Below are 25,172 nucleotides of genomic sequence, written 5' to 3'. Positions count from 1 at the left end.
TGGGAGCAGAGGATTCAAGCTCCACATCAGGCACCCAAACCCCTAGATCCTGCACAAGAGAGAGAAGCCCCCAACAGCTGGCTTTGAAAACCAATGAGAAGTAAGCCCAGGAAAACTACAGAACTGCAGAAAATGGAAAACCTGCTCTTAAAGGGCTTGAGCACAGTCTCATTCCACACAAAAACACCAGGTTGAAAAGTGCATGGAATGAAGTGTGAAGGGAATCCACCCACTAATCTTGAAGAGTCTGCTGGAGAGACAGGAACAGTTGGGACGCTCCCTGGGGCCCAAGAAACTGGTGAGAACAACTTTTGCAATCTCAGGCTACCTTGCAGATGCCATTGTGAAATTCTCCCTCTGGTCTGTTAGCTCCAGAGGGTACACCTTACTGGGAGCCTTGCCCACCTCGGTCTCCACTGGGTTTCACAGCCAGGAAGTGTAACAACCGCACCTGCCAGCTCACTGCTGCAGCCACCATCAGGCCCTGAAGCCAGTCAGAGGGCCAGCTCCACCCACCAACACTCCATTGCAACAGTCATAGCCCCACCATGAAAGAACGCAAAAATACAAAGAACTGTAAGAGACTACTATGAACAATTATATACCAGAAAATTGGACAACTTAGAAGAAATGAGTAAATTCCTAGAAGCATATAATCTTCCAGGACTGAATCATGAAGAAATAGAAAATCTGAATAGATCAATTACTAGCAAGTAGATGGAAACCATAATCAACAACCTCCCCAAAAAGCAAAAGCCCAGAACCAGACATTTCACAAGAAAATTCTATAAAACATTCAAAGAGGATTTAATACTTATCCTTTTCAAGCTCTTCCATTTGAAGAGGGAAATCTTCCAAAGACATTTTATAAAACCAGCATACCAAACCAGACACCACAAAAAGAAAACAGAAGAGGCTAACATACTTGATGATCATAAGTGTAAAAATCCTAACAAAATACTGAATCCAACTGAATCCAATACTATATTAAAATGATCAAACACTAAAATCAAGTGGTATTTGTTTCAGGGAATCAATGATGATTCAACATCTGCAAATCAATCTACATGATATATCACATTTTAAAAAATGAAAAATGAAAATAATGATTATCTCAATGGATGTAGAAAATGCATCTGACAAAACCCAACATTCATTTATGATAAAAACTCTCAACAAACTAAGTACAGAGGGAACAAATGTTAACAAAATGAAGGTCATAAATGACAAACCCACAGTTGACATCATATTCAGTAGTTAAAAAATAAAAACTTTTCCTCTAAGACCAGAACAAGACAAGTATGCTCACTTTCACCACTTTCATTCAACAGAGTACTAGACGTACTATCCACAGCAATTACACAAGAAAAAGAAATAAAAGGCATCCAAATCAGAAAGAAAGAAGGGTAAAATTGTCACTGCTTGCCAATGTCATGATACTATATATAGAAATTTATAAAGATTCCACCAAAAAAATGGTTAGAATAAGTGAATAAAGTGTAGGATACGAAATCAATATACAGAATCTGTGGCATTTCTATACACAAGAAGGCAAATAAAAAAATAAAATCTCATTTACAACTGCATCAAAAAGTTTAAAACACCTAGAAATAAATTTAACCAATGAGGTGAAAACCTGTACACTAAAAACTATAAGACACTGATAAAAGAAACTGAAGAAGACACCAAAAAAATGGAAAGATATTCTGTACTGGTGGACTGGAAGAATTAAAACTGTTCAAATGTCCATAATTCCCAAAGCAAACTACAGATTCAGTGCAATTCCTATCAAAATCCCAATGGCGTATTTAACAGAACTTGGACATATAATTCTAAAATTTGTATGGGAAGCACAAAAGATCCTGAGTCACAAAAGGAATATTGAGAAAGAAAATCAAGGCTGGAGGTATCACACCCTCTGACTTCAAACTACAGTTAACTTTTTAAACAACTCAGGGTTTAGGAGTATTGACCTCTCACATAGTTGAAAACACACATCTAAGTTTATAGTCAGTCCTCCATATCCAATGGTTTGAATCTTTGGAGTCAACCAACTGTGGATCCTGCAGTACTGTAGTGTATTTTTACTGAAAAAAACTCTGCTGTAACGGACACACTTAGATCAAATCCATGTTGTTCAAGGATCATTTGTATACTACAAAGTAATCAAAACAGTATGGTTTGGGCACAGAGCCAGATATACAGATGAATGAGACCAAAACTAAGCCATACATATATGGAAAATTAATCTATAACAAAGGAATAAAGAATATACAACGGAGAAAGGACAGTCTTCTAAATCAGGAGCATGGGAAAACTGGACAGCCACATGCAAAAGAATGACACTAGACCACTACATTACACCATATACAAACAGTAACTCCAAAGGAATTAGAATTGAATGTAAGACCTGAAATCATAAAATTCCTAATAGAAAACAAAGGAAGTAAACTTACTGACATTGGCCTTAGGCAATGTTTTGTGGATGAAAGACCAAAGGTAAGGGAAACAAAAGCAAAAATAAACAAACAGGACTACATCAAACTAAAAAGCATCTATACAGCAAAGTAAACCATAATCAAAAAAGGCAACCTATTGAATGAAAGGAATCTAATTGCAAACTATATATCTAATAAAGGGCTAATATCCAAAATATATAAAGACAACAACAACAAAATACAAATAACCTGATTTAAAAAGTGGACAGAGGATCTGAGTAGATATTTTTCCAAAGAAGACACAGAGATGGTAAAATAAACAGAAAGAAATGTTAGAGATCACTATTAATCGGGGAAATGCAAATCAAAACCAAAATGAGATATTATCTCACACCTGTTGGAATGTTTATTATTGAAAAGACAAGAAATAACAACATGTTGGAGAAGATATGAAGAAAAAGGGAAAAAGTGGAAGCACTGCAGATTTTATTTTCTTGGGCTCCAAAATCACTGCGGACAGTGACTGCAGTCAGGAAATTAAAAGACGCTTGTTCCTTGGAAGGAAAGCAATGACAAACCTAGACAGTGTATTAAAAAGCAGAGACATCACTTTGCCAACAAAGGTCTATATAGTCAAAGCTAAGGTCTTTCCAGTAGTCACGTACCGATGTGAAACTTGGATCATAAAGAAGGCTGAGCGCCAAAGAACTGATGCCTTTGAATTGTGGTGCTGGAGAAGACTCTTGACAGTCCCTTGAACAGCAGAGAGATCCAACCAGTCAATCCTAAAGGAAATCAACCCTGAATATTCATTGGAAGGACTGATGCTGAAGCTGAGGTTCCAAAACTTTGGCCACCTGATGCAAAGAGTCAATTCATTGCAAAAGACCCTGATGCTGGGTAAGATTCAAGGCAAAATGAGAAAGAGGCAGAGGATGAGATGGTTGGATAGAATCACTGACTCAATGGACATAAATTTGAGCAAACTTTGGGAGACAGTGAAGGACAGGGGAGCCTGGCATGCTGCAGTCCATGGGGTCAACCAAAGATTTGGACGTGATTTAGTGACTGAACAACAACAATATAGACTGTTGGCAGGACTGTAAATTGGTACTGCCACTATGGAAAATAGTATGGAGATTCCTTAAAAAATTACAAACAGAACTACCTTATAACCCAGCTATTCTATTTAATAGTAATTTAAATAGTAATCATGATTCTACAATCACTTTCTTTTCAGGTGCTTGGATAAAGCCATACACAAAATTCACCTGACTTTACCAACCCATATGGGTTCACATTTTGTACATTTGTATATGGTTGGAAATTTTGAGTTGCAGTAAGCACACTAGTATTTTTACCACTACACTTAGAATTCAACTAAAACTTTTATTTTCTTCACTTTAAAAATCAAGTTTGAGGCATCCATTTCAACTGTACACTTGGTAAGTTAAGTTTTGACAATTGTCTACAATGGTATAATTTTTAAAAATGCATTACGGGACTTCCCTGGTGGTCCAGTGGTTAAGACTTCACCTTCCAATGCAAGGGGTGTGGGTTCAATCCCTGGTTGGGGAGCTAAGATCCCACATGCCTTGCAGCCAAGAAAACGATATATAAAACAGAAGCAACATTGTAACAAATTCAATAAAGACTTTAAAAAAACAGTCCACATCCAAAAAAAAAAAATCTTAAAAAAAAACCATTAAAAAGTTGCTCCTTTGCAATAAATCTAACACAATCTTGCTCAATCCCAGGCAAATACTAATATAAATTCCTTTACTATACAAATTCAATGCTACTTCTAGAATCTGTATGAATGGGCTCAAACAATGTACACTTGAGGAACCCAGCTCCTGTGTGTGATTTTTCAAATAAACAATTACAGTCATATTATGCTGTCAACTGTAAGCAATTATCTGGCTTTATCTGGCTGATGTCACAGGACAACGCTGCTCTCCCCACACCAGACTTTGCACAACCGATATACCTCAGTTTCTAAAGTGAGCTGCAGTCCAGGACTCAGGTCCCCCTGTCTGGCCATGCTCCTATGTGTATCTGCATTCCAAGTCATTAAGAGATCTCTTTATCTAGAGTCTCCCTCAGAAGCAGACCTCCCTGGAGGTTGTGGGCGGAGAACACTTTTCTAAACTCTTTGTTAATAAACAGCACTTTTTCATTCCTAGTTCTTTTCTCTGTCCTCCCTGCAGTACCCTCTAACCCCCAAACTAGGCCCAAAATAATGCAGCGACTTTTTGTTAGGGTTTCCCCAAATAGTGAGATGACCCCCACATTTGTGCTGATTCACCTCACCCTCAGATGTCCCTGACAGCCCAGTGGTGAAGACTCCATGCTCCCAACAAGAGTGGTGCAGGTTTGATCCCAGGTCAGAGAACTAGGATCCGCATGACTCACCACAAAGGCCAAAAATAAACAAAAAGAAACACTCAATAGGAGGGATGTCAGCAAAATGGCAGGCTAGAAAGTGCCAAGCTCTCATTACTGCAGAACAATTTCAAAAAGAAAAAGAAACAGGAACAGTCTAAGCCAACTTTGTTGAAGCTCTGGAAAACAGTCCAAAGTTAACACCAGCCCAGCAAACAGCAAATCAAGAAGTCATCTGTAAAACGGCAGAGGAGTTCTGCGGAATTTCCCCTCACTGTGCCCACCCCTGCGCCAATGTCCGCTCCTGAAGCAGCAACGGCAGCCTGGTTCCCAGTTTCCAGGGAACAGGGAAGACCTGATATGGAAATTGTTACACAATTCTATTCTAACCTCTCTGGAGGGTATCCGAAGGACTGACATAAGGCACTTGCGTTTTTATCACCTAGTTTGGAACTTCAGTACTTGGAAGAGCTACAAGAAAACTACAGACCCACAGACATCCAGGGCAAGAGAGATGGAGACATACACTAGACCATCTATGGCCTGGAAGAAAAGCCATAGAGATTCTGGGAAATTAACACAAGTAAAAGCAGTCAAAAATATGGGGGAATTTAGAGAGTGACCTAGGCTTCCCTGGTGGCTCAGGTAAAGAATCTGCCTGCTCTGCAGGAGGCATGGGTTTGATCCCTGGGTCAGGAAGATCCCCTGGAGGAAATGGCAACCCACTCCAGTACTCTTGCCTGGGAAATCCCATGGACAGAGAAACCTGGCAGGCTACAGCCCATGAGGTCGCAAGAGTCCACACAACGTAGCAACTAAACCACACCTCCACAGAAAGTTACCTGTATGCTCAGAAAGGAAGACCTTAAGCTTTTACCTCAGGCTGAACTCTATACTCAAAGAAGCCTAGCTAAGGGTTGAAGGAGTACCAAAGCACAGAGGTAATCTGCAAAGACGGGAAGAGCTGGCTTTCAAGGAAGTCTCTGTAAACATATTAGCTGAGCATTAATTTAAGGAACAGAGACTTCAGGGACCACACACAAAGAGGAACATTCTGCAAAAACAATTTGGAAAAGTCTCAAACTACTACAGCCTTCAAAAGTATATATATATTAAAAAAAAGGACAAAGAATTTGAATAGACATTTCATCAAAGAAGATACACAAATAGACAAAAAAATACATGAAAAGATGCTCGGCATCACTAATCATTAGGAAAATCCAAATCAAAACTACTTTGCATATAACAGAATGACTGGTATCAAAAAACTGAAAATGCCAAGAGCAAGGAATTGGAGGAATCGAAACCCCTGCACATTGTAGGTAGAAATGTAAAATGATGCAACTGCTGTAGAAAACAGTTTGGCAGCTTCTCAGAGTTAAACAGAATTACCCATGGCTCAGCAACCCTACTACTAGGTATATATCCCAAAGAATTGACATCAGAGACTCAAACAAATACTTGTAAGCCAACATTCACAGCAGCATAATTTACAAAGCTAAAAGGTGGAAATAACCCACGTGCCCACTGAGAGATGAATGAATAAACAAAATGTGGCAAACACATACAACGGAATAACGTTCAATCTTAAAAAGAAGACACTGCTAACACATGCTACAATGTGAATGAACCTGGAAGGCACGCTAAGTAAAATAAGCCAAACACAAGAGGACAAAAACTGTACGATTCCACTTACATAAGGTACCAGAAGTAGGCAAATTCAGAGAGAGACAAAGCAGAATAGAGGTTACCAGGAGTTGGAGGAGGAGAGATTCGGAAAGTTACTATTTAATGAGTACAGAGTTTGTTTCTATTTGGGATGATGAAAGTTCTAGAAATGGGTAATGGTGATGATTACCCAATACTGTGAATGTACATAATGACACTGAAAGGTCTACTTAAAAATGGTTAATGAGCCACATGGCAGGGTTGTCTTCCTGGGTTTCTTTACCCTTCTCCTCTCTGCCTGCATGCCCTTCCCAATAAAGTCTCTTGCTTTGTCAGCATGTGTGTCTCATTAGACAACGCATTTCTGAGTGTTAGACAAGAGCCTACTTGGGGGCCCTGGAAGGGGACCCCTCCCTGTAACAAAAATGTCACTATAATGGCATTAAAAAAAAAAGGTTGGGGAATTTCCGCTTTAAGAATGCAGTTGTAAGTGGACCACACTAGAGCTCTACCAGTACTTCAGAGACCTACAAACCTACAAAGTCGTGACTGGAATTGACACTTACTTTTTTCTAGAATTTACTTTGTTATTGCTGTTCAGTCACCAAGTTGTGTCCGACTCTTCGTGACCCCATGAACTGCAGCACACTTTAACAAAAGTATTTAACAGTCAAAGATTTAATTAAAAGTTTGGAACAGAGAATCACTTATTAATTTGAACTGCCTGAATATGTTTCCACTGATTACTTACAAAAATAGGCAAAGAAATAAAATATTACATGGACAGAACACATTCCTTAACACTCTCAAAGTAATGATCTCATTAAAAATTGGAATGAGCAATTAAAACATGTTATTTAAAATGATGGAAGATAAGGCATTGAGGGCTGGCTAACTCAAGTTGGCCACTGAGTTAAAAGGTTAAATATGAGAGGAAGTAAGAGGGGATCCCACCAGAAACGTTTCTAGTATCAACTTAAAAAACATTCACAACCTAAAAGCTGAGTTGTTGTTCCATTGCTCAGTGATGTCCGCCTCTTTGTGACCCCATGGACTGCAGCATGTCAGGCTTCCCTGTCCTTCACTGTCTCCTGGAGTTTGCTCAAACTCATGTCCATTCAGTCAGTGATACCATCCAACCATCTCTTCCTCTGTTGCCCCCTTCTCCTCCTGCCCTCAACCATTCCCAGCATCAGGGTCTTTTCCAAAGCCTTGGTTCTTTGCATCAGGTGGTCAAAATTTTGGAGCTTCAGCTTCAGCATCAGTCCTTCCAATGAATATTCAGAGTTGATTTCCTTTAAGATTGGAAATGCAAGAGTCTGGGCTCACTGAAATCATTCCTTTCAAATGCACCTCACCTATCTGGAGCCAGTGTCCTATTTTCACATCCTGAGCCTCCTTTCCTCAGGGCTCACTACAGGGAATGGCTGTAGTCTGATGGCTGCTAGATTAGCAGGCATGCTTCTCCTTCCTGAGTTCCGCTAGGGCTCACTGGCTCACACTGAAGGCTGCAATCCATGATGACTGTGACGTCTTTGTTTACCAACATGGCAAGGAAATATTCCACTTCTCACTAGCAACTGGAGTGGCAGTTAAGGGGATGGTGGTGATGTAATTCACAATTTTCTTCCTCACCTCATAAATTTTTCGTTCATCCTGCAAGACCCAGCTGTGCCAAGACCAGAAGAGCAGTGTCAACAGAGATATTGCTGCATAGGACACACTGTCCATATATAAAATCTGATCAGACATATTCCTAAGGAATGGAGGAGGAAATGGCAACCCACTCCAGTATTGTGGCCTGGAGAATCCCCATGGAAAGAGGAGTCTGGTAGGCTACAGTCCATGGGATCGCAAAGAGTCAGACAGGGCTGAGGGACTAAGAACATTCCTAAGGAAATATATATAATTTATTTAATTTTTGGTTGGGCTGAGTCTTTGTTGTTGTGCACAGACTTTCTCTAGTTGTGGTGAGCTGGGGCTACTCTTCCTTGTGAAGACAGGCTGCTCGTTGCAGTAGCTTCTCTTGTTGCGGAGCACAGATTCTAGGCACAGGTTCTTCAGTAGTTGCAGCACTCAGCCTAGGAGTTGTGGCACAGGGGCTTTAGTTGCCCACGGCATGTGGAGTCTTCCCAGACCAGGGATCAGACCCACGTTCCCTGCCTTGGCAGGCGGATTCCTGTCCACTGCACCACCAGTAAAGTCCCCTAAGGGACTTCACCCCATGTAGTTAAATTAAGATTAACTCTAAGTGCTGCTTCATTACTAAGAAGACCGTCCTTCACTTCTTTATTTGTCAAACTGTACAAAATTTTCCCAGGAAGAAATAAAAGCAGAGGTCCTGGCAAGGTTGCTGTGATTGCCTGCCACGTGGACAGGCATGAGGCCAAATCAGAGCCTTGCACTAGAGGGGGAAAAGTGAGGTTAAGATGAATAATAAATGGAAGCCAAAATAAATATCGGCCAATAGCTAGGGAACAGAGAAACGGGGTATGACACAAGGAAAAATGCTATTATTCTTTTTCCACAAGAATTTTTCAGAGCAAAGTAATAAGAATGGCTGTGGCTGGGAAAAAGCAGTTAACCTATTATCTCTAGAGTATGAAAACTCAACTAATACTGACTGATGACAACTACCTCAAGTGATTCAGAGAAAGGATACCAAAGATAATCCCCTTAACGACTCACCTAAGTGGGAGGACATTAGAATCATAATTGAAGTCACATTCTTGTTGGTAGTACTTTTATCACACTGGTTCCTTTACAGTGCTTAACAAAAATTCTACCTTTCAATCAAGTGGGATGAATCGTAAGAGGTGGCAGATGACTGGCGTATTGTATTGCTCCCATCAAAATCACTCTGAGAAAAGTGGGTATGAGGGCAAAGTACTGCTGCTCCTTTGGTTATAAAAGGCATGAATACAAATGAAATAGCATTCATAGGATTAAGTCAAAGTGAAGTCACTCAGTCATGTCCAACTCGTTGCGATCCCATGGACTGTAGTCTACCAGGCTTCTCTGTCCAAGGGATTTTCCAGGCAAGAGTACTGGAGTGGGTTGCCATTTCCTTCCCCAGGGGATCTTCCTGACCCAGGGATCAAACCCAGGTCTCCTGCATTGCAGGCAGACACTTTACCCTCTGAGCCACCAGGGAAGTGGTCTCTAAAAGAGTGGGTCTGAAACAACATGATGGCTACTTATCACTCATAGATTCACCTCTGGAATTCAGAAAAGGGCTACTGCATTAAACCTTGTGGCTGACAAAGACTAAACTTAACCTGAAAGTGAAATAAATACACTTTATTGACTATTTCTTGGGACACAAAAAATATATTTGGGTGTGCACATTATATTTAAGTCACATTCAGGCCACAGGTACTCAATGCCAACAGGTTTAATGGTGGCTCTATCAACTCTGGCCCCGACAACCAAGAGGCAATTGGGGAGCCTTAGGGACAAACTTGGATTACTGAACCAAGCCCAAAAGGGGCTCCAAGAAGCACTTCATCAGATAAAATAACACTTGTCACCTCAAAAAGGGACACTAGAGGGTGCTTTATTTCAGAAGACTGGTCAAGACTAGCAGTCAGATTAGAAAGACGAAGCTATACATGAGTGAATCAGACAGCTCACTAAGGCAGTAAAACAGTATACACCTCAGTTACACTAGAGAAGGTTTATACACTTACCTAGGAAGGACTATTGGATATTTTAATCATCATGGAATCCGGCAGTTCTAAATTGGTCATGAGATTTTCATCTTTCTTCCATAGTAGTATGACGTAACAATGAGATTATAGGTTCATTAACAGAATTAAATAAAATCAGACATTTGAATTTCCAGGATAAAAAAAAAATGGGGAGACAAGATTTAAGGCACTCATTTGATACATTATTTATAGAAAATGGACTCAAAAAATAAGAGAATTTGGCTTTAGAAAAATTACACATGGGCTTCCCAGGTGGCTTAGTGGTGAAGAACCTGTCTGCCAGTGCAGGAGATGTAAGAGATGCGGGTTTGACCCGTGGGTTGGGAAGACCCCCTGGAGAAGGGCATGACAACCCACTCCAGTATTCTTGCCTGGACAACCCCATGGACAGGGGAGCCTGACGGGCTACAATCCATAGGGTTGCAAAGAGCTGGACATGACGGAAGCAAGGATACATGCACGCACGCACACATGCAAGTAAATGCTTCCACCAACACATATAAAAAGGTACAGGGATCTGTTGATGGAAGAGGGAAAAGAACAATCAAAAAGACAAAAGTATATGTTTAAAAACCTGTGAAGGGGTATAGCTGCAATTAATCTATCTTGCAGAGCAAATTTCATTTCCCACTGGATGGCTCCTCCTGGTGATATCAGGATATTAGTATACTTCCCCTTTTATATTAAAGAGTGAACTAATGGTCGCTGGGCAGACAGATGAGAGGAAGGGATAGTTAGGAAGTTTGGGATGGACACGTACACACTGCTGTATTTAAAATGGATAACCAACAAGGACCTACTGTATAACATATGGAACTCTGCTCAATGCTATACGGCAGTCTGGATGGGAAGGGAGTGTGGATATTTGTATATGTATGGCTGAGTCCCTTCCACAGGACTCCTCCCTCCTAAGAAATGCCTGAGGCAGTTATGATTTTAACCAGAACTCCTTAAAAACTATGGTGGATAGAATTTATTGGCTGAAAGAAATCTCTAGTCAGTAAGTGACTTTTTCTTAACTGTTCTTTTTCTAAGTATTCAGTTCAGTTCCGTTCAGTCACTCAGTCATGTACGACTCTTGCAACCCCACGGACTACAGCACGCCAGGCTTCCCTATCCATCACCAACTCCTGGAGTTTACTCAAACTCATGCCCACTCAGTCAGAGATGCCATCCAACCACCTAATCCTTTGTCGTCCCCTTCTCCTCCTGCCTTCAATCTTTCCCAGCATCAGGGTCTTTTCCAATGAGTCAGTTCTTCGCATCAGGGGGCCAAAGTATGGTGGTGCTGAAGTTTCAGCTTCAGCATCAATCCTTCCAATGAATATGCAGGGTTGATTTCCTTTAGGATTGACTGGCTGGATCTCCTTGCAGTCCAAGGGACTCTCAAGAGTTTTCTCCAACACCGCAGTTCAAAAGTTTCTAAGTATTACCTGTATTCATAGTGTATTACAAAGCAGTACACTTGCTACACTGTACAAGGTAGAATATTACATATTATATATGTGTATGTATATGTACATAAATATATATTACATACCAAACTAATACATATACACTAATGAGTTCATTAAGAATTATATAATTAGGCATCAGTATTTGGGGCTTCCCTGGTGACTCAGATGGTAAAGAATCTGCTTGCAATGTAGGAGTTCGATCCCAAGTTCAATCCCTGAGTCAAGATTTCCCTGGAGAACGGAATGGCTACCCACTTCAGTATTCTTGACCGGAGAATTCTATGGACACAGGAGTTTGGTGGGTAACAGTCCGCGTGGTCGCAAGAAGTCAGACATGACTGAGCAACTTTTATTTCACTTCACATCAGTATTTTAAATGTCATACTATGATAACAACTATATATGATTATATAGATGAGGAAGAGTGTTTCAGTGATACTTAGAAAGCAACTGGTTAGGGTTTGGGGATAAGCTCATAACACTTCATTACTCTTCTATTTAACACAATGGAACATAGGTCTTCACAGTATCAAAAAAAAAATCCCTATTTAATACATTTTCACGAAGGGATTACATTGGCACAATAAAGATTCCTGTATTTATTAAACTGTAGGGAAAAAACCTCTGTATCACCTGCATTTTCTGGTCCATATATATATTCATTTTATTGCTGTTGTTGTTTAGTCACTAAGTCGTGTCTGACTCTTTATGACCCCATGGACTATACAGCCCACCAGACTCTTCTGTCCATGGGATTTCCCAGGCAAGAATACTGGAGTGGGTTTCCCATTTCTTTCTCCAGGGGATCTTCCTGACCCAAGGATAGAACCCACATCTAATGCTTGGCAAGTGGATTCTTTACCACTTAGCCACCTGGGAAGCCCACTTACTTTATACCTATTTTATATCTATATTATATAGAGATAGACTGATTATGTCTGTATATATCTGGTATTGCTCGTCACTCAGTCATGTCCAACTCTTTGGTACCCTATGGACTGAAGCACACCAACCTTCCCTGTCCATCACCATCCCCTGGAGCTTGCTGAAACTCACGTTCATTGAGTCAGTGATGCCATCCAACCACCTCATCCTCTGTCACCCCCTTCTCCTCCTGTCTTCAATTCTTCCCAGGATCAGGGTCTTTTTCAATGAGTTGGCTATTCACATCAGGTGGCCAAAGTAATGGAGCTTCAGCTTCAGCATCAGTCCTTCCAGTGAATATTCAGGACTGACTGCGTTTAGGATGGACTGGTTGGATCTCCTTGCTGTCTAAGGGACTCTCAAGAGTTTTCTCCAACACCACAGTTCAAAAGCATCAATTCTGCAGTGCTCAACTTTCTTTACGGTCCAACTCTCACATCCATACATGACTACTGCAAAAACCATAGCTTTGACTAGACGGACCTTTGCTGGCAAAGTAATGTCTCTGCTTTTTAATATGCTGTCTAAGTTGGTCATAGCTTTTCTTCCAAGGAGCAAGCATCTTTTAATTTCATGGCTGCAGTCACCATTTGCAGCGATTTTGGAGCCCAAGAAAAGAAAGTCCGTCACTGTTTCCATTGTTTCCCCATCTATTTGCCAAGAAGTAATGGGACAGGACAGATATCATGATCTTAGTTTTTTGAATGTTGAGTTTTAAACCAGCTTTTTCACTCTCCTCTTTCACTTTCATCAAGAGGTTCTTCAGTTCCTCTTCACATTCTGCCATAAGGGTGGTGTTATCTGCATATCTGCAGTTGCTGATATTTCTCCCGGCAATCTTGATTCCAGCTTGTGCTTCATCCAGCCTGGCATTTAGCATGAAGTACTCGGCACCCCACTCCAGTACTCTTGCCTAGAAAATCCCATGGATGGAAGAGCCTGGTAGGGTGCAGTCCATGGGGTCACGAGTTAGACATAACTGAGCGACTTCAATTTCACTTTTCACTTTTAAGCACTGGAGAAGGAAATGGCAACCCACTCCAGTGTTTTTGCCTGAAGAATCCCAGGGATGGGGTCACAAAGAGTCGGACACGACTGAAGTGACGCAGCAGCAGCAGCATTCTGCATATAAGTTAAATAAGCAGGGTGACAATATACAGCCTTGACATACTCCTTTCCCAATTTTGAACCAGTCCATTGTTCCATGTCCAGTTCTGTTGCTTCTTCTATATAGAAGCAACCTGCATTTATATCTGTATTTATTCCAAATATATATCTATATATATCTGTACTTATTCCAAATTCCTTTCAAAATCTTTGTGTTACACAGTTTCTCAGAACCTCAGAGTTAGATAGGACCTCAAAAATCATTCAGTGATGTTCCCTCTTACAGAAAAAGAAACTTAGGGTTTAGGAAGAGAAAGCAACTTCCTCCAAAGTCAAAGAAACAAAGTCAAAGGTACATTAGAATTTTCTGACTAGTTTCAGTATGTGAGTACTATATCAACTACTGGCCAATATCTAACACTCATCTAAAGTAGCAGTCAGCAAACATTTTCTGTAATGAATGAGAGAATGAATATTTTAGGCCTTATTATAGGCCACTGGTCTCTGTCGCAACTATTCAACTCTGCCACTATAGCAATAAAGTAGTCACAAACAACACATAAATGTACATGCTATGTTTCAGTAAAATTTTATTTACAAAAACAGACAGCAGGCCAGTTTCGTCCCATCAGCCATAATTTACCAACTCCTGTTTAAAGACCTGACTCAGATACTAAGAAAAATATGGCTCATAGTAAATATGGAAATAAGGAAGGTTGTCCACACTGTAATCCTTCTAGAAAAGCCTAAAGATCCCAGAGAAAATAAATCTGTTGACTCCAAAGACAGATATTAATTAAATGATTATATTTACCAAATTATTATTATTATTTCAAAAGGTCCTTCATTTGCTAGTAATTTATCTAAAAACCAAGAGACTCATGAGAGAAAAAAGTTACCCCATAAGAAATATCTTAAAAGAAAAGGCAAAGATTAGACCAGAATGCTAGTAGGTATCTGAAAGCCACTCTGTAAGTAAGTGGCTAAATAAAGTTTGGTACATCCAGAGCATATCATCATAATAATAAGAGCAAATCATAGCCACTATTTTCTGAGTGCCTGCTATATAAAAGGCAATGTACTAACGTAAAACAGATTTTAAAAGCCATTCATTAAATGATGTAGATCAATATGTAGTGACACAAAAAGATATCTATGATATAATGAGAAATGAAATATCAGAAAAATACTATAACATGACTGCATTTATTTTTTAAACTAAAAACTATACACATATACTGATATTTGTATGTGTGTTTGAATAAATGAAAACACAAAACTCAGTCTGATAAAATACCCAGCTACTTTTAACAGCGATTAACATAAAAAAGAGAAATGAGATTGGCAATAAGGTAAAATGCAAAACACTTTTAAAAGGTGACAAATTTGGATAGCTCAATACACCATCTATTATTCTCTATGCTCTTCTGGATACGTGATACACTTTATAACAAAAACAGGAAATTAAAGAAATAATACCATATATAATAGCTAGAAAAAAATTAGGTAATACAGGATCTATGTGCTGAAAACAAACACTGATGAAAGAAAGCAAGGTCTACATAAATGGAAAGGCATATTCAACTCATGAAAGATGATTCAACATAGTAAAGATGTCAATTCTCCCCTAAAGTAACCAATATATTTAATGCAATACCAATCAAAATCACAGCCAGATATTTTACAGATACAACATGATTCTAAAAATTAAATGAAAACTCAAAGGACTGCGAATTGCTAAAACAATTTTGAAAAGAAAGAACAAAACTGGTAAACGCACACTACCCAACATTAAGATTTACCATGAAGCTAAAGTAACCATGATAGCATGGTATTAATCTCTAAATCAAAAGAAATAACTAGGAAGCCCAGAGATAAACCCAAACAAACATGACCATTTGATCTCTACCTACCAAAGGTGCACAAGCAATTCAAGAAAAGCTAATTTTTCAACAAACACTGTTGGAATGCCCAGATGTTTAAAAAAAAATTTTTTTAATCATAAAAACTAAACCTTACATCATATGCAAAGATTGGGTCATACACATAAATGAAAGCAGTAGGGACTTCCCTGGTGGTCCAGTGCTTAAGACTCCACGCTTCCAATGCAGGGGCGTGGGTACTCCTGGTTGGGGAGCTAAGATCCTACATGTCACATGACACAACCCACCCCCTCAAAAAGGCAGTAAATCTATAAAATGTTTAGAAGAAACATAAAACAAAAATACACCAGCAATGAACAATTATATTTGAAATTAGGCATACATCAGATAAAATATAGACAAGATATACAAGAGGAAAACTACAAAAGCATGCTTAAAAAAAAATCAGAGTTAAATAAATGGAGAGATATTACATGCATACGGGAAAGAAGACTCAATATTTTCAAGATATGAGCTCCTTCAAACTTGATCTATAGATTCAATGTGATTTCAATCAAAACCCAATCAAATTTTGTTGCTGATACTAACAAACTAATTCTAAAATTGAAAGAGACAAAAGATACAGAAGAGCAAACCCAATATTGAAGAAGAACAAAGTCAGAGGATTAACACTATACAATTTCAAGACTCAATATAAAGCTATTGCAATCAAGACAGTGTGGTATTAGTGAACGAATAGACAAACAGGTCAATAGAAACAGACTTGGACCTACACAAACAGAGTCAACTGATCTTTGACAAAGGAGTAAAGGCAATTCAATGGAGAAAGAATAATCTTTTCAACAACTGGAACCTGACCAACTGGACATCCACATGCAAAAAAATCAATCTAGATTGCATATCTTTCACAAAAGTTAACTCTAAACAGATCATAGATTTAAATGTAATATACAATGTGATAAAAACTCCTGGACTATACCATAGATATAAGAGAATATTATTGTCTTAAAAAGGAATGAAATACTGATACATGCCACAACATGCTTGAATCTTGAAAATATTATACTAAATAAAACAAGCCAAATACAAAAGGACAAATACCACATGGTTCTATTACATAAGATACCTAGAATATTCAGATTCATAGAGAAAGAACAGTAATAACCAGTGGCTGGGAGAAGGAAGACTAAGAGTTACTGTTTAATGAGTATAAAGGTTGTGTTTGGAACAAGGGAAAAGCCACAGAGACAGATAGTGGTAATGGTTGCTGCTGTTGTTTAGTCACTAAGTCGTGTCTGACTCTTTGCAACCCCGTGGACTGCAACACACCAGGCTTGCGTGTCCTTCCCTATCTTCTAGAGTTTGCTCAAACTCATTCATATCCATTGAATCGATGACACCATCTAACCATCTCATCCTCTGTTGACCCCTTCCCCCACTGCCCTCAATCTTGCCTGGCATCAGGGTCATGGCCCATTGGAGAAGGGATTGGCAAACCACTTCAGTATTCTTGCCTTGACTGGTAATGGTGCATACGGTGAATGCAGCTCATACTACTGTAACTGGCCACATAAAAAGGGTTAACATTTTACGTTAAGCACACTTTTTTTTTTTTTGGCCCCAGCATTTTTTTGGTCCCCAGTCTTGTGGGATCTTAGTTACCTGAGTAGGGATTAAACCTGGGACCTTGGCAGTGAAAGTGCTGAGTCTTAACCACTGAACTGCCAGGGAATTCCCTACACTTAACCACAATAAAAGCAATTCATAGGAACATACACCAAATGAGAAAGAGGTCTTTTATATAATACTTTTAAATGTAAAGTTAAAAAGAAATTGTCAGACTTGACTTTTTGTAATCTGTCTATATGCTGACTCACCCAAAATGAAAAGGATCAGAATAACAACAAAATGATGCAAAAAAGATATACCATGTAAATATTAAGCAAACGATCTTAAATTACTATAATATGAGGCAAAATAGATTTTAAGCAGAAAGAATGTCCCTTCATAATAAGTTTCAATTTGCAAGGAAAATTCAAAAATTCTAAGCGCGTACAAACCTAACAACATCCTCTACACATATGTATGTAGAAACCAACAGAACTTTGAAGAGAAAATGGATAAATCCACAATGATGGAACACCAAAAACTCAGTAAGAATACAGATTTACACAATGTCATTAACAAACCTGGCCTAACAAATCTGAATAAATTAATAAATTAATGCTCTACCCAACATCCAGAATATACACTCTTGCTAAGTACATACAATATCAACCATATTCTGGGAGCAAGTAGAATCAAATTTCAAAGAATTAAAACTCAATAGAATTAGAAAACTCAAAAGGTTAGAAACAGATAACAAAAAGAAAATTCTCATATGTTTAAAATTTTAAATTCTTATATATTCAGAAATTAATACAGTTCCTATGTTTAGAAAGTAAGAAGTCAGTGAAAATATCATGATTACATTTAGAAAATATTTTGAACTCTACAGTAACAAATTTCACAAAACGAAACTGTGAGATACAACTTAAGTACCACTTGGAGGCAACTTCATATCATAAAACCCACATATTAGGAAAGGAGACTGAACGCTAATGTGTTTGAGCTAAGACTCTAGAAAAAACAATTAGAACTAAAGCAAAATAAGCTCAAAGATATTAGAAGGAAAAAAATTAAGAGAAGAAATTAAATAGGAAATAAAACATATGACTGAGAGAATTAACAACGTCAAAAGTTGGCTCTTTGAAGAGAATTAAAAACTGACAAATCTGGTCAAACTGATCAAGAAGAAAAGACAAAATATACAAATAGACAATTCAGGAATAATAATATAAATTGTATATTATTTGTATAATACAACACTATAAATCAAATATACTTCAAAAAAAAGAATAGAATATTATTGACATTTCTATGGCAATACATTCGAAAATTGAGATGCAGCAAATTCCCAGAAAGACATAAACTCCAAAATTGATTTAGTAGAATAAAAAACTTGACTAATCCTATAATTTCAAAGAAATTAATCAGGAGTGGAAAATATGCCTGGGAAGTAACTTATTTCAGAAATTATTATTCCAATCTTATTTGGAATTATTCCAATCTTACTTTAAAATTTTCAGTGAGTAAAAAGATAGCAAAATCTTACAAGGGCAGCAGAATCTTGATAACAAACTCACATAGGATAGTATAAGAAGACTCCTGCGACCCCATGGACTGTAGCCCGCCAGGCTTCTCTGTCCATAGGATTTTGAAAGCAGAATACCGGAGTGGGTTGCCATTTCCTTCTCCAGAGGATCTTCCCGACTCAGGGATAGAACCTGGGTCTCCTGCACTGCAGGCAGATTCTTTACCAACTGAGCTACCAGGGAAGCCCTAAGAAAAAGGGAAACCTCATTAATGAACACAGATGTAAAAATGATAAACAAAATATTAACAAGTAGAAACCAACAATATAGGAAAAGCAATAATGTACTGTGACTAAATTGTTTATCTCAATATAGATTTATCCAATATTTGAAAAGAAATTAATGCATTCATTACTAACATCAAAGGACAGATAAACATCTATAGATAGAGATGAAGCATCTGGTAATATTCAACAAGCATTTCTTAAAATAACTCTTTGCATTCTAAAAATATAATAACCTGATACCAGATGTCTTAAAACAAACAAGAATCAAGAAAAAAATCCTCTAAGAATGGTGAAACGTTAAAAATTGTTCCCGTGCTACTGGAACAAATCAAGAATCCTGGCTATTCACGCTTCTTTCAACATCTATACTTAAGGTTCTTGCCATTACTACAGTGCAAAACCCCGAGGGAGAAAATAATATAACTTTATTGAGAGATACAGATCTATGGTCATGGATTGGAAAACTTAAAATTATAAAGTGTCAATCTGTTCAAACTAAAAGCCAGTTAGGATATAAGGGCAGAGTGAATGACTATGAGGGCCACTAAAACCTCACTGGAATGAATTAGAGTATGATGTCAGTAAACTAGGGTTTCTGTATGTCATTCTTAACTGGAAGCTTTATAACATTCCTTGACAATACCTCCTACCCATGTAGTTAAACTGAGTTAAAAATTCAAACAGCACTTTTCTGGTGACTTATGTTACCCAATTTTGAAACTCCCAAATATGCTTCCCAAGAAGCAAACTGTTGGTTCAGAAGTGAAAAGAACTACAGTAAACTGAAAAATATTTTACAAAATCTTTTTCAGAAATGTTTTCTTCAACGAGAGAAAGTTAATGCTTTCATTGTTTCCATATAATAGCTTCAAGAAAAAAAAATCAGTTTTCCCTACACCCACAAAGTAAATGTTCAAACAGTACCTATGGGTTTAAAAGGGCGATCTCCTTGTCTCTTCCCAGTTCTATCCATACATAACTTCATCAGAGCACTTGTCAACTTGTTAAAGTACATATTATTTACTTACGTGATCCTCCCAATTAAGCAATCTGATGGAAAGGAGGTTTATATTTCTCATTTTTGCCTGACTCATGACACTGAAGAAATACGTGTTGAGTTAATAAAATCACATTTTATAGATAAGGTTCTAAGAGAGGTTAATTGACCACGTTATAATCTCACAACTTATATGGAACATGCTACTCATTTATTTTCTGTATTGAGCAAATATTTATTGTTTTAGGCCCTAACTTCTAGGACTAAAACCTAGATCTTCTGACTCCTAGAACAGTGTTCTTTCCAAAAAAAAGTAGAAAAAAAACTACCACTTCTCAGTAATGAAATTGCTCTCAGAGGATTATAGTGAGGAAGAAAAACCATATTATAGGCAAACTGACTCACCACTGAACCAAAACTGCCTCTCTTGTATACCTGGAGGAAAACAACCCCTTCTTAGTTAAACATGAAGAGGCCAGAGAACTTAGGGACCAAAATTCAAACTTTTGGCTGAAAAACAATTCAGCAAAAAATCATAAAATCTACAATTATAAAAAGAAAAAGATCTATACATTCAATCAACAGCAAGACTGCAAAGGCTACGTTATTTGCTAAACTATTTTTCTGAAGCCTTTGATAAGTATTAATTTTCTCCTATCTAAATACACTTTGTTTTCTAATACTTCCTATGTAGATGTACCTAAATAACAATCAGTTAAATCAACCATATAAACTATAGCAATAGAGTAATATTAAGAGATAAACAAACTTTAAAATTACTAAGCACTTAGGTAAAGACTTTAAATAATTTTCACCCAGGACATTCAACATCTTCAAGTAAAAACTTTGTGGAGAGTTATCTCTCATTTGTAAGCATTTCACATTTCAAAATGTGAAACGTCTACATTTGTAATCACTCTGTTAAATAAAAGCACCTTTAGTACAGAATTTACAGAATTCTAAGCATTCTTCTGTCTCATAAATAAGTGCATAATCTAAGTTCTTCCCATAGCTTCCTCACACCTATTTGATAGTAATTTTTTTTTAGCAACTCACCTAACTTGAGTGGTGCTAAACATTAACTTGGTTTTCTCAGGAAGAACACTTTAAGATATTTCCATTAGGTTACCTAGATTTCATTTAAATAATATGACAGAGATACAACTGGTATAAACAGGTTTGGGGACAAATACAAGTCATTCTTGATATGTAAATAAATCAACTAAACTAGTAGGAGCAAAAACATCAACAAGAGATCAATACCAGCCCATGTATTAAGCATACCACAGGCATCAGTTAGTATGTTTATACCAAAGGAAATGTAGAACTTTATTCTGGAAAATCATCAAGGAGAAATCATTTAAGATCATTTCAACTGTACACTAAATTTTTAAAATATTTTTGGCCATTAAGATGCTGACAAAATGTAAGGATAGACTAACAAAAATTAGCAATACTATCAAAAAAAAATCAAAATTACACATTCCCCTCAGATGACTGGTAAATAACATTTTATATATAACAAACTTATATTTTGTCCTTAGTTATACAACAAATAGACCAATTATTTATTTCTATTACTATACAGGCTACTAAAGTTTAACCTCAGTATTTACCTGATCAGATAACTGGCCTTGTTTGCTATAGAGAAATAACAAGTAAACAGCACCATCTAGTGGGAAAATAGACAAATGTTTCCAGAGCCTATGTTTCAGTCCTAATTTCACAATAATTCTACCAAAATTTGCTTTTAAAAAGGCCAACTTTTTACTCATAGGCTTCCCTGGTGGCCTATGTAAAGCCTGTAAAGCCTATGTAAAGCAGTAAAGCGTCTGCCTGCAATGCAGGAGACCTGGGTTCGATCCCTGGCTCGGGAAGATTCCCCTGGAGAAGGAAATGGCAACCCACTCCAGTACTCTTGCCTGGAAAATCGCATGGACGGAGGAGCCTGGTAGGCTGCAGTCCATGGGTTCGCAAAGAGTCGGACACGGCTGAGTGACTTCACTTCTTCACTCATAACAAGTAATTACAAACTTTGTCCTAATCAATATTCTAACCAACATTTTTGCATTTGATCAGTGATAGTTATAAATATTTGAGATTTTCTCAACATCTTCTAATGAAGTTTTCTATAGGAAAAGAGAATAGTGACAACTGATTTTGCAAAGGAAAAACTTAGAAATCCCTGTTCCTTTAAAGAGAATAAAGCACACAAGAGTCATAACCAAAACATACAATTACGGAGTAATATTCTGCAAGCAAATACTAATGTAAAATGCTCTTCCAAGTACCTATGGTCAAATAACAGCTAAAGAGATAGACACCAGTAAGGTTTCTAAATACTTTTTTGACCTTTCTCCACTATTAAATGGGCTTTCCTTGTGGCTCAGCTAGTAAAGAATCCGCCTGCAAGGCGGGAGACCTGGGTTCGATCCCTGGATTGGGAAGATCCCCTGGAGAAGGGAAAGGCTACCCACTCCAGTAATGTGGTCTGGAGAATTCCACGGACTGTATAGACCATGGGGTCACAAAGAGTCGGACACAACTGAGCAACTTTCACTTCATACTATTAAATAACATAATTTTTAAAAATTTCAAATGTTTTAAAAGTTTGATGCAAAATTTTAACATTATAGCAATTTTAAAGAACTATGAAAATTCCTCCTCATTAAAGTTATTAAACTACTTTAAATACACACATTTTCAAACTATAAAAACATTCTAATCACTAATGTAACTAAACTCAAATCAAACTCAGTTATATTTGAATCATGATGCAATGTATTTAAATTTAACTTAATATAAAAGCCAACTAAAATCAGGTACCAGGCATGAAGAGGTATACAAATGCAGTATTAACAGATCTAATACTAATTTCCACACCTCTGCATAAACTCAATACAGAATTTAACTGTATTTCTCTTTATGTTGTTGATTTAATGAGAACTGTTTGTTTAATTAGAACTGTTTAGTCTACTACTCTGTGATGTTAATTCATAAGAATAATATGGCTAGCAAACGTTAATCTTTTAATAATGCCTAAGGACTTAACACTCCCCTAATTCATATCTCCAGTGTCTGTTGAGCACAGAACCTAGCTGTGATTATTCATATTTTAAATGAACAATCCAATATAAAGACTTTTTATGAGAATGTTGACTTATTTTGGGGAACCTTAACAACACTATCAACCTTATAACTTTTCTTTATTGGTCAGGGTGATATTTTATCAAATCAAATTGCTTTAATTTTTTCTTCCTTTTAGATGCCATGAGAGGCTAAAAATTTGAAGCAATGTAATTGCTTTGATAAACTGGCTTTAAAATTACTATTTCAGACCTCCAACCTGACCTGAGGGAGTGGGTAAGGATAATATCAACAGCTGAAACAAAGAATCCACTTGCTAAAACAAGAATCATATCCACAAATAACCTAATACAAACTTTCCTGCTATCCTTGGTCAGGTCATTATCATCTGATAAGGAAAAGTTACTAGCTTATTAAAATTATCCTTTTACTTAGGTCCAAGGAATAATTTGTTTATTCTATTTATTAGGAACAAAAAAATGAAACTGTTTCCTTATCAGTTAAGATGAGGTTGGAGTTTTTTCCCAAGGATGTTTTATTCAGAAATTAGGAAGGCTCCCAGTTATTCAGAAACTAGAAAGGGTCAAGACAGCAAACTATAAAGATTGCTGGCTCTCTTCCCCAGATCAGCCTAGACAAACTAGAAAAGTAAGAGGGAATCAGGTACCTAAGGAACCAACCAAAACCTTCAAGAAATCCATGTCAGCTGCTTTGAAAGAGGGCTAGGAAAGAGGACGATAGCCTTGGGTGAACAAAAGGACACTGATCATGCAGAAAGAATAGATGAGAGAAAAATTCACACAGCTCTAACCTCCCCCATGGACTTTCCTGGTGGCTGAGCAGTAAACAATCTGCCTGCAATGCAGGAGAAGCAGATTCGATCCCTGGGTCAGGAAGATCCCCTGGAGAAGAAAATGGCAACCCACTCCAGAATTCTTGCCTGGGAAATCCAAGGACAGAGGAGTCTGTCGAGTTACAGTCCACGGGGCTGCAGAAGAGTCAGACATGACTTGGCAGCTGAAGAACGACAACCACCCCACGCTGCGTTAGAACAATTCTTGTCTGTTTCACCAACACAGAAATCAGCAACCCAACTTGCAAGTGCCATGGGGTAGTAAGGCAGCACAGAAATTCCACTGGGTCAGGAAAGAGATTTATCTTAGTCCATTTGGGCTGCTCCAACAAAAATACTACTGACTGGATGGCTCACAAACAACAGAAATGTACTTCCCACAGTTCCAGAGGCGAGAAGTCTGAGATAAGGGTGTCAGCCAGAGTGGTTGAGTTCTGGTGAAAGTCCTCTTTTGGGCTGCAGATTACCAACTTCTCACCGTACTCACAAGGTAGAGAGCAGAGTGGGGAAGCAATTGTCAAGTAATTCTTATAAGGGAACTAATCCCATTCACGAGGACATTGCCCCTGAGACCTTACTAAATCCTAATTACCTCCCAAAGTACTCACCTGGCACACCATCACGTTTCAGAGTAAAGTTTCAACACATGAATTTGGGGGACACATATACATTCAGTTCATAACAAGGTCTAAACATTATTTACTTTTCTATCTTCTCCCCACCTAAACGCCAGACTGGGTGGATTATAAACCACAGCACTCCCTATTCCCGAATGTACAAGGTAATTGCATTTCCTAAACTTCTTTACATTTGGGTCATGTAACTGAGTTGTAGCCAAAGCAGTGTAGGCAGAAGAGATACTCTAGCCTTCTCTTCCCCTCCTGCAAAAACCTTAAAAACCACATTTGAGATGGTGGCATCACAATACAGAAGGAACCTCGATCTCTAAGCCAAACTCTGTATGGGCAAGAAATAAACTTGTGTTGTATTAAGTCACAATTTGAGGGTTGTTAGTCCCTTCGACTGCAAGGATATCAAACCAGTCAATCCTAAAGGAAATCAACCCTGATTATTCACTGGAAGGACTGATGCTAAAGCTGACGCTCCAATACTTTGGCCACCTGATGCGAAGAGCCGACTCACTGGAAAAGACCCTGATGCTGGGAAAGACTGAAAGCAAATGGAGAAGGGGGAGGCAGAGGATGAAATGACTAGATAGCATCACTGACTCAATGGATACGA

General features: G+C 38.0%; 1 protein-coding gene across 1 annotated transcript in view; it reads right to left on the bottom strand.

The window, feature by feature from the left end:
• The window catches only part of MIPOL1 (mirror-image polydactyly 1), a 259,816-nt gene extending 240,982 nt beyond the window's left edge, over positions 1-18,834 (bottom strand). Inside the window, exon 1 of the mRNA XM_061159190.1 lies at positions 18,758-18,834. Within this exon, the coding sequence (XP_061015173.1) occupies positions 18,758-18,791 (34 nt within the window). The 5' untranslated portion in view covers positions 18,792-18,834. The remainder of the gene's footprint in view (positions 1-18,757) is intronic.
• Between the last annotated feature and the right edge of the window lie 6,338 nt (positions 18,835-25,172).

Source organism: Dama dama, chromosome 13 (assembly GCF_033118175.1).
Source record: "Dama dama isolate Ldn47 chromosome 13, ASM3311817v1, whole genome shotgun sequence".
In the NCBI taxonomy this organism is placed as follows: domain Eukaryota; kingdom Metazoa; phylum Chordata; class Mammalia; order Artiodactyla; family Cervidae; genus Dama; species Dama dama.
The sequence above is the reverse complement of the archived record's forward strand: the minus strand, read 5'-3'. Positions and strand labels throughout refer to the sequence as shown.